This window comes from Solanum tuberosum, unplaced genomic scaffold (assembly GCF_000226075.1).
Source record: "Solanum tuberosum cultivar DM 1-3 516 R44 unplaced genomic scaffold, SolTub_3.0 scf00162, whole genome shotgun sequence".
NCBI lineage: Eukaryota > Viridiplantae > Streptophyta > Magnoliopsida > Solanales > Solanaceae > Solanum > Solanum tuberosum.
Window position 1 is genome coordinate 575,239 of NW_006239088.1, and position 13,663 is coordinate 588,901.

The 13,663-nt window shown below is 37.2% G+C and overlaps 1 protein-coding gene across 1 annotated transcript in view; it reads right to left on the minus strand.

The window, feature by feature from the left end:
- LOC102595570 (myosin-15) overlaps positions 1-13,663 on the minus strand; it is a 53,606-nt gene that overhangs the window by 6,305 nt on the left and 33,638 nt on the right. The window contains exons 22-30 of the mRNA XM_006353787.2: positions 13,281-13,379; positions 12,938-13,159; positions 11,526-11,665; positions 11,173-11,284; positions 11,019-11,069; positions 10,839-10,928; positions 10,371-10,541; positions 9,046-9,198; positions 7,607-7,783 (exon numbers count right to left, since the gene is read on the minus strand). Of these exons, the coding sequence (XP_006353849.1) occupies positions 7,607-7,783; positions 9,046-9,198; positions 10,371-10,541; positions 10,839-10,928; positions 11,019-11,069; positions 11,173-11,284; positions 11,526-11,665; positions 12,938-13,159; positions 13,281-13,379 (1,215 nt within the window). The remainder of the gene's footprint in view (positions 1-7,606; positions 7,784-9,045; positions 9,199-10,370; positions 10,542-10,838; positions 10,929-11,018; positions 11,070-11,172; positions 11,285-11,525; positions 11,666-12,937; positions 13,160-13,280; positions 13,380-13,663) is intronic.

Sequence of the window (13,663 nt, forward strand, 5' to 3'; positions counted from 1 at the left end):
TAAAGACAAAAATATCCCTCAAATTATTTTAATTTAATTTGTTTACTTTCTTGATTTTATGTTTTATATTTGTATAAGTAAATTTATTTAAATAAATTAGCTTACATATTGTTTAGAGAGTGTTGTTTATTACTAAATAAATCCAATACAATATTTGAAATGTGAGTTGTTTAACATTTACTAATTAAAAAGGCAAATATATCACCACATGACGTTTATGATCTTAATTGAATGTATTATTTGTTGATATATATATATCGTTTTCTAATTATTTGTATTTTGAACAATTTATAAAATTGCATACATATTAAAACTACAACTTACAATTTCATGTGTAAATGTAGATGGTTTATTAAATTTTACTATTGTTTACCGTCTTTCGGTTTTAAAAGTAGATGGTTTATTTATTTTTTAAAATTGAAAATTGATATTGTGTGAGTGACCAATTTATTAAGATGACAATTTATTTATCCTCAAATAATTCAAGTGAAAAAATAGCAACCATGACAACAAAATTGTTTTTCTCCTAGCTAGTTAGAAGGCCATAAAAAAATAATATTGTTCGTCAATTATCTACCTTGACCCAATTACATAATAATTCAAGGGTATAATTGGAAAGAAGCTTTTTATAAAGTTTTAATCCAATCACAAGATGAGGTGGGAAACAATGAACCAAACACTTGATATAAATAAACTCTGCATTACCAATCTCTGCACTATTAATTTCTGCATTACTAATCCCTGCCTTATTAATATTTGTACCAAACGACCCCTAAGTGTCATAACAACTAAGCCTTACTCTCAACTAGTTGGTATCAAGATATCACCCTTTATTAATAAGGTAAATAATTTTATTAGTGTAGGAAAAATGCTCTCATATACAAACCGCATACCAAAAAGTAGAGACCTACACAATAATATGGTGCTATACAAATGTCACCCAATCTCCAATACGGACACGATTTTAACAGGCACACCAAAGACTAACTAAAAATAAAAGGTTATTCCTCAAATGTGCAAAATCACTTTTTTTAATCCCTTAAAAGCTCTTATTTCTTTTCTTTTTTTGAGTAAGGTAACTTTGTATTAAAAACCAGTGAAAAAACCAATTTACCAGTGGAATAGATACATAATATACCAGCTATGAGACCAATCCTAAATGGTGCCTAGGACATCTAAGATTGATTCAGTGTCACTAGAATACAGTTTAGTGCACCAAAAACAGAAAAGCAAAATGCAATTTAGCTTAATATCCTGTACTAAACTCCTCCTATCCTCAAAACACCTATCATTTCTTTCCTTCCAAATAGTCCACCAAATACATGATGGGATGATCCTCCATCTCTCTTTGTTTCCTGCACCCGCTCCTGCTTCCTCCCAGCTAAAAAGAGTGTCAGCAATCTTGCTTGGCATTGTCCAGGCTATGCCTCTGAGATTGATGAATATCTTCCATAGTTGATCTGTAGTACTGCAGTGTAGAAACAAATGGTTTACTGTCTCAGCTTCCTTTTCGCAAAGGAAACATCTAGAGCAGAGAGCAATGTTCCTTTTGATCAAATTTTCATGTGTCAAAATTGCTTCTTTAGCTAGAAGCCAGGTGAAACAAGATACTTTGTAAGGTATCTTAGCCCTCCAAATATGCTTCCAAGGCCAGTTAGTAATATGTGGCTCTACCTGGTTCAAAATCCTATACCCTGAGTTGACCTTATATGCTCCACTTACATGCCCACTCCACCTTAGGCAATCTGCACCTTCTTGCAAACCTTGAAAACTCTCCAAATGGTTGAACAGTTCCGCAAGTCTAGGTATCTCCCAATCATTCAACATTCTTCTAAATCTAAGGTCCCACCCTTGTTGTGTCCACATCTCGGCAACTGTTTTATGCTGGTCTAAGGCTACAACAAATAAATCTGGGAACATGTCTTTAAGGCTCCATGTCCCAATCCATTTGTCTTTCCAAAACCTAGTCTTGTTCCCATTAACCACTCTGATGTGGGAGTGATTTTTGAGAAAAGGCCAGTAGCTTCTGATAGTCCTCCAAAGACTAATTCCATATGAAGTATTGACCTCCTTGGAGACCCAGTTGTCCTCTTCCCCATACTTACTCTTTATGACTTTGCTCCATAATGTTTGAGGTGCCTGTGAACATCTCCAGAGCCATTTAAGCTTCAACGCTTTGCTATGATGCTTCAGATTCCTGATGCCAAGACCCCCTTGTCTCTTGCTTCTGGTGATTTCCTTCCACTTGACTAGATGAAGAGCTCTTTTTTCTTTATTCCCTTGCCACAGGAAGGATCTCCTGACCTTGTCCAGCCTTTGAATGACTCCGGGAGGGATTGGGAATAGGGAAAGCATATAAGTAGGCAAAGCATCCAAGACAGCATTAATCAAAGTGAGTCTACCTCCAAGGGACAAATACTGAGATTTCCACCTTGTCAATTTCTTCTCACACTTCTCCAATACTGAGTCCCAGATCCCTTTGGGATTAGATTTTGCTCCCAAAGGCATACCTAAGTATATTGTTGGTAGGTTACCCACTTCACCACCTAGGATTGTAGCCAGCAGCTCCATATCAGGCACATGATTGATAGGATAAATGTGGCTCTTCCTCCAATTGATGTGAAGGCCTGAGATGGCCTCAAACAGAATTAGTATCACTCTCAAGTACTTCAGTTGTTCCTCTTCTGCCCCACAAAATATTAAAGTGTCATCAGCATACTGAAGATGAGTGATTTTCATTCTTTGGTTATTGTTTTTGGCCACCTCAAAACCTCTGATCCATCCATTAGTACTGGCCACCTTTACCATGCTGTTAAGACCTTCCATGGCTAAAATGAACAAAAACGGGGACATGGGGTCCCCTTGTCTGATACCTCTCTGAGCATTGAAAACACCTTCAGGGCCACCATTGACAAGAATGGAGAACTTCACTGTTGAGATACAAAACTTCACCCAGTTGACCCATTTAGCACCCACCCACTGTTTAATGTGATCCTGACAGTTTCCTTCTAACTTTGTTTCTTGCAAACATACTATATCTGCTTTCCAGTCTAAAAGTTAGCTCTTGACGATTCTTTTCTTCCCCTGATCATTCAATCCCCTCACGTTCCATGAAACTATTTTTAGCTTCATTGGTCATTCTGAGTTTTCCCCTTCCCCTTTGATCTGCCTCCTCCACTTTTGAATTTTACATCAAAGGTGATCAGATTTTTCAGTTCTAGCGAGCCTTTGCTTCTGATTTTCTTGATATCTGTAATTGGTTCCATTCTTCTCGCTTGCCTACTCCCATCAATTTGCATAAGTAGTTCAAGAAGGGACATCCTCCACCACAATATTGTTGTAAATAAATTGGGCTGGATCAGGCCCAATACGATTATTGCTGTCAAAATGGCCCAAAGGGTTCAGTGTAACTCCCAAAAAATTCCCATGCTCCTCACGTGGGGATTAAAATTTGAAATATCCACTCCCACTCCCACGTGACCCTGACCCCTCTAGTCAATAGCTGTCAACTGTCCAACAGAGTCTATTACCTCATAGGACTCTACAAACCGCTGGACAAAAAAAAAAATTGTGCCATCGAGTTTTTCATCTCCAGGCACCGGAGACACCACCGGAGTTCTTTGAAAACTAGGTTTTCTTTCCACCCAGATCGGGATAAAGAAGTTTAGACCCTCTTTCAAGATAGTTACTTCACTTGGAACGTTTCGGCCATCCCCCTTTACTTCGATTCGAGCCCATTTAAGGTGATTCTTCAAACCAGTCTCTTCCTCCGTCGATTTCCAGCCACCACAAAGGTCTCCAATTTGTCGAAAAGTTCATGCGACCATAAGTGAAGAGGTATCCCAATTGCTCTGATCCAAGTCGTTTTGCTCTTCTGTGCCGTCGGAGTGCACCCAATTATAGGGTTCCACCATTCCAAACTAACCCTAGATTTCTTCCAGGTCCACCCTCCTTGAAGTGTCTGCTCAGCCATATTCCTATTGGGGAATTCAAAAAGGAAAGTGTTGTCTATCATCTCGTAGATGTTAACCCCAAAAACTTTCTTCCAAGTTGACGATGCCCATTTCCTAACCTCGGAGAGGGTAGGCATCTCAAAGCCAAGATTGCCAAAGTTTCCTGTGATACATCTTCCAAGCAAACCCTCAATTGTAGCAATAGTGGAGACCTCCTGCCTTTTGCTTTCTGGAGCTTCAGAGGTAGATGAATGCCAGTTACTGTTCTCAACAACCTTGGCATACGAGTGGTTAGTATCAACCATTCTGTGAGGAGCTATTAATGTTCTTTGTGGTGAGTAATTAATGAAGTTTCCTATCTTGATTGCAATGTCTTTCCAACCAGCATTGAAAGCTTCTGGCAGTATAACTACTGCTCTGTCTGCTCCTTTTAGAGACAAAAGGCTCATAAATCTTCCATGAGCATTAAACTTCCTTGTACTAAAATACTCTGCCATTTGGTCCTTCATTCTCCATCTCCTCACAAAATTCTTGTTGTCGTTTGAGGCTTCTTTCAAGACAAAACAGATCCACTCCATCACTTTTTTGCTGAGAGTTATTCTACTCATCTTGTTTCTACTGCGCTCCACCCAATCAAACCAGACTTCCACGCCAGATGTCCATCTGGTAATATCGAATGACTTGAAACCGGCATGGAAATAAATCTTATTTTCCCCCATGTCTGTGGTAGGGAGCTGAAGTTAAGGAAGGGAGAAAGCTATCGCAGAAAGGAGATAGCTGAGGGAAGGATGAGGCTGGTAGTTCTCAGGTGACCTGCCGGAAAGAGGGTGCTCTCTCTCCTAGAAAGTAGGAGAGAGAGTTTTGGGGAAGTGTGCCTGAGAGCTTTGTTGGCAACTCTTTGCAGAAGATCAAGTTGAATTAAAAGCTCTTATTTCTCGCATTTCATAATACCTATGAGATGGCTAGTGGAGCATAGTCTCATGCCATGTGTCTTCTCTTCCTTGTAGCGGTCCATCTATGCAACACATTATTCATTATACCTGAAATCATCCCTTACACCCTAAACAAACCACCAAAGCATGAAGAGGCATGAGATGTAACAAGAGGTAGTTGGTATCACCTTTATGGACCCTTTGTTTTTATTGTCTCATGCTCTTAATTGAATGTGTATTCATCCAAGGAGATTCAATTTTGGCATAATACATCGACAACCCCTTAAATTTGTGAGTAAATTTCATTTATACGCTCGAACTACAACTTGTTCCAATTGAGCACCTGAATATGATAAAGTGTTCTTATTACACACTTAGGAAACACTTTTGCGCATATTCTTAAGTGCCCGTTACGTAGGTAAGTGAACCACTTAGAATATGTCACCTCCTTTAAATATGTATTAGTCTCAATAAGTTGTAAAATCTTGGGCATGTTCCAATTCAGCCCGATGTGTATAACTAAAGGAGATGACATAGTTTATGTGGTCAGCTCAACTACCTAGTAAATATTTGAGAACACACGCAAAAAAATTCAAAATTTGAATCGGAAGTGTCAAATAGGAACACTTTATTTAATTTTCAAGCACCCATACGGAACAAACCGTAGTTCGAGTGTCTAAATGAAATTTACCAACAAGTTTAAGGGACTGTCAATGTATTAAGCCTCCAATTTCTAAGACAATATCTTGACATATTATTTTAGGTCTACCCATCCCTTTGTAGTACCTTCAATCAAAATAACAATCCAAAAAGAGGAAAACAGAAAAGAATAACTTAATCTGATAAAGGACTCATTCTCCCTTCATCATCATTTACCCACTTCCTTTGTACCACGTCCTACAAATAATGATGTTCTTCCACAAATGAGATGTTAACTTATTCAATAACACCAAGCAACCTAAATTAACTTCCTCCTAGTCCATTTACTCCTTACATTTCATTTTGTATAGCAATATTTGACTGGACACAGAGTTTTAGAAAAATGGAAAGACGTTTGGCACTTATCATAAGTACCATTAGAACTTGTGTTCATGATCGAGATATGACATTTCTATGACTATAAGTGTATGTCACTAAGGAACAAGGTGACATTCTTTTTGAGATAGACAAAATGGGAAGTGTGATATATAAAATGGAACACCAACTTTTGTGTCAAACCCATGTTATCAAAGGCGTTTATGGGGCACATTCCGAGGTGGACGTATCAAAAATGCTCTGAGGTGTAAATTAAAGGCGTAGATCCATAGGGCGTAACACTCTAGAACTTGAGGCTTAAGCTCCGTGCATAAAAGCATAAGCCTCGTGCGTAAAAACATATGCCCCCGGCGTTAATTTTGATTTTATTATTTTAAAAGTATTTTTGCTATAAATCATATATTTTTTATTGTAGGTGTAATGATATTAATATTTTATGCTATCGTGTTTTTTAGGTTGCGCCGATTTTTTCTATATGAATAAAGAAAAACTCTCGTAAAAGATGATACTACCATAAAAAAATAGACAATTATGCTTGAAATTGATAGGATAGAAATTTCAAAGCACCATGTTCCTAAGAAAATTTTATCCATTTTTTATCATTACACTTGCACTTTTCATTCTTCTCCTTCTTTGAAATATATAAACAATAATCAGTGCAAAAATTAGTAGGGGGTGGGGGAAGGAAATATTAGTTGAGGGTTAGAACTGAGAAGGACTAGTAGATTTGGAGATAGATGATGATTTCATTTTTAAGATTATCTAGGTATTATCATTTTTTGTGTTGTTACCTTTCTCAAATAATAATTATAATTTTTTTTTCTATATTATTGGTGGTTTGTTTAAATTTATTTGCAGAATTATTGAAAGTTCTACTTTTACTTATTTTCTTAGTAATAAACTTATAAAATTGATGATACATGAGATATACGCCCCGTAGATCCAAATCTACTAGAACTGAGAAGGACTAGTAGATTTGGAGATAGATGATGATTTCATATTTAAGATTATCTCGGTATTATCATTTTTTGTGTTGTTACCTTTCTCAAATAATAATTATAATGTTTTTTCTATATTATTGGTGATTTATTTAAATTTAGTTGAAGAACTATTGAAAGTTCTACTTTTACTTATTTTCTTAGTAATAAAATTATAAAATTGATGATACATGAGATATACGCCTCATAGATCCATAGGACTTACGTCTCATGGCTCAGGGCTTACACCTCGCCCCGTGATGCATAAAACGCCTCGCTTCATGCCCCCACCTTGTAAAACACTGATCTAACCTTTCACTTCAACTACTTCCTATTTCAATAGATTATTGTTTACTTAACTGTACTATATTCCTATTATATTCTTTTGAAGTAAGTTAATATCATTAATAAGGCATTAAGAAGATGCATAGTTACAAAAAGGTTAGCTCCAATACAAGGGTGTCTCTTACTCATTATCACTACTTATCTCTTATTAACTCCAAAAAACAAGGAATTAAAGCAGTAGGTAGGTCTTCTCACGACTTAACTAACTAGTGATTGCAGAATCAGTAGCTTTCAACCAAAAAACAATGCTGACTTGGGTAATAAGTTCTATAAAAGGCATTAAGTACTGAAAGACAATGTTCAACAGCTGAATTTGATGACATGCACATGCATAGAAAACTATTTAGAAGCAGGAGGAGCACACCTGAATGCACAGACCCAGCAATGGGGATATTTCCTTTTTCAAATTATCACGAATCAGACCAAATATCTTCTCCACGCATGCAGTTAGTTGTTGTTTAAACAGTAAAGCTGGATATCTTGCTTCCATATGCGACATTCCATCCTCCAATCCAATAAATTTCAAGGGCGACTTTAAACTCTGAAGAGTGTGAAAATACAAAAACTTGTTTAAGTCTTCTATCATTATCCAGCAATTTAAATGATGATAAATGCAAAAGAGACAACGACAATCCAGGTTTGATAAGGATAAAGCACAATCCATTGAATGAAAAATATATACACCATGCACACACTATATGTACACATACTTGGCTGGTAACTCAGTTCGGTCTGTTTTAAACTTTTCTGGCACCCCTTAACTACAGATGTAATTACATCAACCATGATAACCCCAGAAACAACATATAGAAATATTTCAAATGAATGCACAGTAACCTTCTCCCTTCTTCAGGGACCCCCGAAAGTAAAGGGGAAAAGAATGAGTAGATCAAGGTGGACTTAAAGGAAGACTTGTTAAAGAGGAACAGAAATCAAGTACTGAGGCCATAGACAACAAAACATGATTGGTTGGCCACATTGATATAGTTTTTTTCCAACCAGAGAAGAAGAATATGCCATCAAAGAAGTTCTAGCATAGAGTTGTGGGCAAGAAGACGTGAAACTGATGAGATCTATGCAGGCTGGAATAACACTAGGCTGATAAAAAGGTACTCCAACCATGGCCCCAGGGCTTTGCTCAAGTAGTAAGAGTGCATCATGTGATGTGTGCTTTTGGTGCACACGGGTTCAAACTCTACAGAGAAAAAAGTTTGGTATCTTAAGTGGATGAGGGTAAAGTGGTGGGCCCATTATCCACCGAGTTCCAAATCGTGCACCACTGATCCTTGAGGATTTCTTGGTTATCCAACAAGAATACTCCAACTGCTGTGTGACTTGCAATATTGTCAAATCATCCATTTTTTTATGACTGAGAAATCTATCCGAAGCCAATCCTTTGGGCCAATCAGTCTTCGAAACTCGAGGACGATGTGCTCTCCCTTCTACTCTTCTCCACTTAAATATTGGAGTTAGTTCGCTTGGCACAAGGCTCGAACTTATGAGCAAAGACACAATCCCTCAGAGATCTTTGCAGCTAGGCTAACCCCTGCGGCTCCAATTTTTATGAGTACTTAACACAATTTCATAATTTTCTTAAAATGCAAGTTAATAAAGAAACAATATAAAACATAAAAGTTAAAAATAGAGGGGCGTATGTTAATTTACCTTACTACTTTATCAAAAAATTTCCAACTACTATCATGATCAAATCTTATTGTTTATTAGTAATAACAATGGAACATGGTTACACTATTACAAATACCAGGATTTGTAATTTATGACCTCTATAGCTACACAACTTACTTGGGCAACCCTCCCATTTAGTGCAGAAACACCTCCAGAACGCTGAGAACACGTACTGAAGAAGCCATTAGCCCTCAAATTTCTTTGCAGAAGACAGAGAAGTGCAGATGCATTAGATAACCAATATGGCAAAGTGACATCCTCATCTCCAACCTGACACCCCAAGAAAATAGAAAGAAGAAAACCTGGTTAAAGATGAATGATACTTAAGACATTAGCTAGTCTAGAACTAGTTGCATCTACTTGAGAATTGCAATAAACTCAAAAGGAAAAAACTATGCACTCATTTAGAATAAAACTGTCATTTGTTCAATGAGCACATTTAGTGTAATAGTTAGCAAGGTGATTACACACTAGGTTAGGAAGCCACCTGGATGTTTAGCTACATATTATGGTAAGTACCCGATGAACAAATTTGGTTCAATAATTAGCAAGGTGATTTAAAACTGGGTTAGCAAGCCAACCCAGATATGCAGTTGCATATCATGGTAGTAATCATAGGCCACATGTGCAAAAAGTTCTGACAAGTTTGTGTATCCGGTTAACCTCCACTGACAAGGGATGTATAGCCTTGCGGTAAGGACCTCAATCTCTAAACAAGAGAGTTTGAGTCACACAGGTAGCAAAGCAGGGAAAGAGCAATTGTTGGGCTCATAGGTGGGGTACAGGGGTGGTTTACCATAACAAAAAAGATTGTGTAGACCACTTCATCTAAAAATTTAAAATATTAAGAGATGAAGCACATTAATTTGTGGGGCCCATTTGTTTTCAAGGTCCAAGCATATGAAATATTTTGTTGGTAAACAGCCAAGAGCCTAATGCAGGACCTTTTAAAGTATATGAACCACCTCTTCTAAAAGCTCACGATGTTAAGGAACACTTTTGTTTATTTTAGGTCTGCAACACAATGGATTTAGGACTAGGACTGCAACTCCAACTCTCCAACTTCTTGGTAGGCCTTCAAAAAGTTCCACATATGTTGCTTAACCTTGCAGTAGTCAAATCTGACAAACACGTCAATTCACTGGTTATTTAGCACTCAATTGCTCAAGATTGCACATGGCTTATCAAACTTGGACAAATCAAAGGTAAATGTCCACAGAAATACAAGTTGGTCTAGGAATTTACTCATAAGATGGTAACTACAAGAGCAAAAACAAACAAATAATATATAATTTAATCGTGTATCTTCTATAATCTGGAAAATGCACTTACGCAAAACCTAGCTAAGAACTACATAATGAAAGAATCAAGGAGTTCGACAAAGACCAAGTAGAGTTTAAAATCCAGACATCCTTTACAACCAAGGACATTACATAGATTACCTTCAAAACTTCATTGATTTCGGCAATGATAAAGTCAAAAATAGCAGTCCTCTCTGACTCAAAGGCATGCCAATGAATAAGGCACCTATAGATGACACAAGCAGCAACTGGCTTTCCATCTTTAAATCCCAAATTCTCCTTGATACACCTTGAAAGAATTTCACAGTTCTCCTGCAAGAGAGACTTCATTTTAAAGCAGCATACACTAGAGCCACCATTACTTAAACCTTTTGCACTAGTTATCCACCAAAATTACAGTTGCGGGTGGATGATCAGTAAATCAAGGGGACTCATCACTGTTCCCTCACAAGGGAAATTCATTCTTTTATTTGCGTTGTTTACAACTTGAAGGAAAGTAAATGAGATTTCATCCTCTATAATCCTCGTCTACTACCCCAATGTTAGTATACTTCATCAATCATGGCAAATAAGAATATCAATCATCACTAGTTGGATATGGAAAGCAACCTGCTGCCTTTCACTGGTCAACTTAGCTCTACGTGAATCAGAAAATCCTTGAGCAAGAGGCGCTATCATTTTTGTTGGGGTGGGAGATTCCTAAACAAACAAAATAAGACTGTTAGAGATCAAAAAATATAAAAATAGAACTATGTTCTTAAGCTAACACAGCTAAAAAAAGATACATACAAATGAAGTTTTACGATCAGCAGAGGCCAGAGCAAGTGCACCAGAGAATTTCTGCACAAAGGGGACAAAAGTTTATTAGATCTAGAGGAACGGGACGCGAGGAAGAATTCTCCACCATGGGTTATACATTGCAAGTTAAGAAATTACAGCTTACATCGCTAAAAGACTTGGCAAAACCTGGACGATTGCTTCTCGGAGTTGCACTCAATGCTTTCTGTCGGAGGATATGATTTTCATCCTCTGAATTTGAGAGCTTCTCCTCCATACTAACATAGAAAAGATACACAAATTTTAAAACAACTGGAAATCAGCCAGTTATGAAAAAGTATATGATAGCACCACAAGAAATGTATGTAAATAGAGACTGAAAATCTACATTTCTAAAACTTAAACAGATATCGTTTCATTTCCTAAAACATGTACAAAGTTTTACCACTAAAAAGAAGCAGAAGACTAACTATGTGATGAGATTGCCAAACAACTCCTCTTTGATATATCTACAATTACCTTTTTAAGTTCTGTTGGAGTTGTGAACATGTCTCTTCAACAGCTCTCAACTTGGCAATTGTGTCAGTAGACTCTTCTTTACCCTTTATTAGCTCATGCTCCAATGCGGAGTTCTTCTCCTCCAAGGCGCTCAAAGAACTCTGCAAGCCACCAAAATAAGTATCAGTGTCAAGTCTTTGGGCCTTCGTATAAGCTTAAAATTGTTAAAGAGCATCCTTTCTGCTCTAAAGAAAAAGCAAGTATGTCAACCTTTAAAGTCATAGTATACCAAAACAAGCAAGTAGTCTAGAAGCAGTATTTTGTTAACTTATTTAATCAGTCAACAACAACATACCCAGTGTTATCCCACAAGAGGGGTCTAGTGAGGGTAGTGTATAAATAACGTCAAATGTCAACTAATCAGGAAACACATGATAATCTGATCTACTAGTAATTAAAGAAAAATTACTTGTGGCCATAGAAACCCTAAAACATCCACTCACTCAAATCCAGATACCCCTGCCCCAGAGAAAATAACTGTGAAGAAAGAATAAATGCAAATAGTTTTTCTTGATAACAAAGAAATTCTCAAGGCCAATGTCACATGGTTTGAAACTTGCTGGATAATCAGCCTGTTACTATATCATTCTCCACTTAAATGCTAAGCTTTTGTCTACTGCAAGGTTCGAACCTATGGCATGCGCCTAAATCCTAATCCACACATCATGCATTGAGCTGTGGAGGTACAGGTACGGGTCGCCCAATTCCAGTTCAAATTTCTGTTCGTCCTCCAAACCGTTCACCTTAGAACTGGTTCGATTTTTTACATTGTATCAATATCGTATCTTGTACTTAATTCAGATTCTTCAGGCTGAGAAAGGAGGATAAAAAATATTATGAATTGTATATGTTTGGTGATACTTGAAATCAGTTAGACCTACATGGAAATTGTTGGTTCTATGTTGTAATTATTGTTATAGCTTTTGGGGTTGAGTTAGGCTCAGGTGCCATATCTTTACATGGTATCAGAGTCAGGCCCATCCCAATTTGTTGTTCACCGATAGTGGGCACCCATTTAGAAGTGTTCATGCTCTAGTTGAAGTCTGGGCGTGCGGGGGAGTGTTAAGAAGTCCCACATCGGTAGAGGGATGGGAATTTGGTCTCCTTGTATGGACTTGGACAAACCTCTCCTCATGAGCTAGCTTTTGGGGTCGAGTTAGACCCAGGTGTCATATCTTTACACTTCTCATTCTAGAGAGTGAGTGTGAGACTACTAGGTCAAGATGCTTTATGAAGTTCAAAAAAGAGGGGTGCATAAAAGATGCTCTCAACATCTAGTACTAAATTTACACAAGGGAATCAATCATCAATTTCAAAAATGAGTGTAATCAGAATTGAATGCAAACAGATAGAGAAAATCACAGTGATATGACCTTCAGAAATGTATTTTCGTTTCTCAACTCGGTCACCGACAAAATTTCTCTTTCCAAAGCAGCTTTTTCCTTCATGTATAATTCCAGCTGTCTCTGGAGCACAGCATTCTTATTGACCTCATTGACTGCAGCCAGCTTCGCTGCATCTAACTCGAGGATTAAAGATTCTACAGTCTTGTTAAGTTTTGAGATTTCCACTAATTTAGCCTCCTCATTTGATAGCTGCATCACAATGTTCAAACAATATTTCCTTCAATTAGCTAGCAAAATATGGTGAATTTGAGAAAAAATCACTACTGAACCAATAAATCATTTACATATAAGTTAATCACTGGACCAGTACCCGTAATTTTTTTTCTAATTGCAACCTCCAAGTAAGATCCTCCAACTGTCTTTCAAGCTTGGTTTTTGCTAAACGGAGAGCACCAGCTTCGTTAGCTTCCTGTACAAGGGGAAAAAATAAAGTGTCAAACTTTTCAATAAAAATAACAGCTGAACTACATGAAACTTAGGGGAATAGAACTTCATCCACAGAAACTTGGAACATCAATTTTCTTAATTATCTGTGGAATAGCAAACCCACAGGATTGAATCAATATTGAGAAGATCCTATAGTGGCAATATTCAACTAAAGCATATCAAAGGAATTTGCTTACATCTCTCTGTAACATTAGTTCTTGTGTCTCTTTTCTGATGGGGCAAGAGAAATATATAGAATCTCAAGCA